At 54.1% G+C, this 3,524-nt stretch overlaps 2 protein-coding genes across 2 annotated transcripts; one reads left to right on the top strand and one right to left on the bottom strand.

Annotated features, from left to right (window-relative positions):
- Positions 1-337: 337 nt before the first annotated feature.
- Positions 338-2,643, top strand: HRG_03447 (membrane-associating domain-containing protein; the record flags this gene model as incomplete). The annotated part of the gene is made up of 4 exons (XM_044861918.1): positions 338-481; positions 538-764; positions 1,306-1,396; positions 2,017-2,643. The coding sequence occupies 4 exons, from the start codon at positions 338-340 to the stop codon at positions 2,641-2,643; spliced, it is 1,089 nt and encodes a 362-aa protein (XP_044722944.1).
- A 527-nt stretch (positions 2,644-3,170) lies between these two features.
- On the bottom strand, positions 3,171-3,524 carry HRG_03446 (uncharacterized protein; the record flags this gene model as incomplete). Its single annotated transcript, XM_044861917.1, has 1 exon — positions 3,171-3,524. One exon carries the CDS (start codon positions 3,522-3,524, stop codon positions 3,171-3,173), a length of 354 nt encoding a protein of 117 aa, XP_044722943.1.

Raw genomic sequence — 3,524 nt, 5'->3', positions numbered from 1 at the left:
CAAAGGCATTTTTCGCCGCATCCGGAAGCGCCATGCTGGCCCATCTTCCCTCCCGAGTCTAATTTACAGGAATGCCGGATTGCTTTTAAGGTTTTGCCACTGTAATTTATGTAACAAAGCTCATATGGATGTTTCAGGATTTGAGCACGACCAGTTTGTGGCTACTACCCAGACTATGTGTGGCCAAGCTCTCTGCTTGCCAAGCTATTAATACGGTCATGTTTCTATCCTGTCGACCAGAATGTTCACGCCGAGAAGATCAAGATAATATTACTTTCTATCTAACCTCTAATTTATATTCCGGTACTTCTTACAAACGAAGACACCTCAAGCTCAAATGTCTCAAACCATCTTACGGGGTCTGGCCTTGGCCAACCACTTTATGATTTTCGCCTCGGCCACTATCGTCACTGGCTTGCTTTCTCGCTTCTTGCACAAGAATGACTTTCGCAATGCACATCTCATCTACGAAGAGGTTATCGTGAGTCAAACAACGCCAACGAAAAAGGGGGTTCGCCTTCTAACCCAACTATCTAGGCTACTATTACTCTCGCCTTCTACTTGGCTGCTACAGCCTTGCCACTCATCAAGAGCTATCGTGGCTACCTTTTGCCGCTGAACCTTATCTTCTCTTACTTGTGGCTCACGTCGTTTATATTTACGGCGCAAGATTGGAGTCGTGGCAAGTGCCTTACTGCAGAACCACGAGAGCATTCACAATGCCGAAAGAGACATGCCGTTGAGGCGTTTACCTTTATTGCCTTGTATGTCACCTCGGCTCTGCCTTGTCGTGGGCTACGCCGCCAGCGCTAACCGTCGAATTATAGTTTCTTTCTCATCTGCAACGTGGTCACAGAAGGGCTGCTTTGGTGCTCACACAGCAAGGAACAGTCAGGAAACAGCCGATCTGCAGACGCAACCGCCTAAAAAAGACAAAATCTTGAACCGGGTGCTATAATGCCCGAAAGTTCAAATCCTCATGTGGTACATCTGGTCTGAACGATATGTTGGCTTATGTCCGAAGCCTCGGCAGACACGGTAGGGTTAGAAGGAGCGAGAGGTGCGACAGGCTTTGCTTTTTGAGGACGGCGAGAGATGCATTACGCAGGTCATGCATTATATAACAACCACGTCTCCTCGTCGAGTCACTTATCCTTTTCTCCTCTTACACGGAATATAGTAGTAGTTAACTAGTTACGCAAGACACCCCGTATATTAAGGCACTTCTTAGAGTTGCTGTTTTTATTACCTAAACCTATTTACTATCGTGCGATATATGCCACCAACCTAGAGATTAAGCGGCAGTCTGGCAAAGTCGGTTCCCCGCAAACTAGAAACACCAGTTTTGACGTGGACGAGGGCACACGCCCAAAGCACGGGCAGCACACGGCTAAGGGTAAGTTGAGAAGTTAACAACTTCACAGACCTCTGGATCATCTGCTCATCGAAGAAGCAGGTGACTCCGTGATTCGCTCGCTGCTCTGATGATTGCTCCGGTATTACACTTCATGATTCTGTCAAGCCCGGAGCGCCTCTATCGGCAACACTCGCCTGAGGAGAAAACAAACGTTCCAATTGATGATGAAAGAATGAGATGCCCGAAATCAGATGATCCGCGTGCCTTTGGGCCATTAAGTACATCTGTGGGTGGCCCCAGACTGCAAAGTCATGTTAGGGATGGGGTTCGTGACAGGGATGACCTTGCCCGTCAAACACCTCCCCAGCGGCTTTCCGACTCAAAGACTCCAAAGGAAAGAACGCGACAACCACGGCCAAGAACTCTTGAGACCACGAAAGAAAAGAAAAGGAACGAACACCCCCCGACGGAACTCTCCTAGTGACCATAGGAGACATAGTGACCATTGTCTTTCCCGGTCCGCAGCTCTCGGTATGCTGTGATCAGATAGGTGGGCTATCGCGTCCCGTAGCCCGCCGCTTTGGAACGCTCCAGTAGATGCAATACTGGGAACGGTTTGTAACTGATTTCCCTGGTCTGCTCTGTCTACAGTTCCCTAGGACAAGGCTCTCAGTATCGCGAGTGGTGCAGCCATCAGTGCTGAGAACTACGCCGCGTTCGACAGCCGTCCCGTCTTTGAGTTTGTCGCGCAAGAAGCCCAATCTTCCCGACAAGGGCCACGCGCATTCGGCGTCCGTCTGCGGGGACGAGATCAAGAGGCTTTCAGATCTTGCGGCCTGCGTGCCTCCTGCGCGCGAGATCCACCGCATCGCTCTTTGGCTTCCTCTTCAGCCTTCTGGGCGTCGCCTGCGATTCATCGTCCTCTGTCGCGGCTGGCGGGGAAGAGTCGTAACCCGTCTGGGCACGAGGTGTGCCGTCTGTGCCTGGCGTCCACTGGCCGGGCGTCCACCGGCGTATTGTCCACTAGCCGTGCGTCGAGTCGGCGACGGAGGACGACCGCTGCACCTGCGTATTCTGGAGGCGCGTCTCTCTTCGTCGGCGAATGCAATGTTGCGGATGGAGACACGCTCGCCCAGAGGAACCGGCGCCTGCCCGGGGTCGAGGTGTGCGGCTGTAAGGGGCGTGCCTATGCGCCAGCGGGCCGCGAGATTCTGGATATTCTCGTCGACACCCCTTACTTGGCTGGGGTCGTCGAGGAAAGAGTCGGCGAAGGTGCTGTAGAATAGCCCCTCCTCGTGGATGAGATCTGAAGACACCTGCGCCTAAACCACGCGCGCCATTGGATACCTGCTCGCGGGGTGTCCGAACGGGCTCGTCTTGCTCGATTCCATGCGCCTGCACCACGACCTGATCCGGTTGGCCCACGCGGTCTTCTCCTCGCCATCTTGGCGCCCCAGCTCAACGGCACACTCCACGGCCACCGCGCAGCGGAGGGCCGCATCCACGAGTCTCTAGAGCCTCTCGCGCGCGTCCTCAGTCGCCCTCATCTGCGGGTGGAGGAACACCTCTGTTCCCGCCCGGCTAGGCCAGCATGGCCTTGCCTGCTGCAGTGTTCACGATCTTTGAGTCTGGGTGAAAAAGCCTCCTCGCCGTGGCCGTGTTTCCAAGCTCAAGTTCGAGGCTGTTCACCTTGATCATGGGATCGTACGGAGGGTGGAACAGGAGTCGGAGGTCGCCGAGTTCGTACTGTCCCCATCACTGAAGTCGATTCCCAGCTTGGACCAAATGAGGTACGCCGGACCGTTCTTGCGACCTAAACGAGACTTTTCCAGTTAATCAGGCGATAACAATGGTTATACGCCCCGTCGAGTTTCTTGGCGGTGTGTGCCTCGTCCACCATCAGAAACCGAAACTCGAGTTTGCCGATGTCGGGGTTGCGGAGCTTGTACTCGATGAGGTTTCCGTCGGGTACGATGTCAATGTCTCTTGGGACCGGGACCAGCTTGGACCGCTTTGTCGCCCTGATGAAGAACTTCTGGACTGGTCCGTCGTCTGGGACGTCGAGCTTCTCATTGACGCGCCTGGCGATGTCCTCCTTATCCATCTCCCACGTACCAGCGGTCCCGGGCTCGTCGTCGTCCTTGTCTTCATCCGGACGGTATGCCAT

Source organism: Hirsutella rhossiliensis (genome assembly GCF_020360975.1).
Source record: "Hirsutella rhossiliensis strain HR02 chromosome Unknown scaffold00003, whole genome shotgun sequence".
Classification (NCBI taxonomy): Eukaryota; Fungi; Ascomycota; class Sordariomycetes; order Hypocreales; family Ophiocordycipitaceae; genus Hirsutella; species Hirsutella rhossiliensis.
This window is presented reverse-complemented; position numbering and strand designations above follow the sequence as displayed.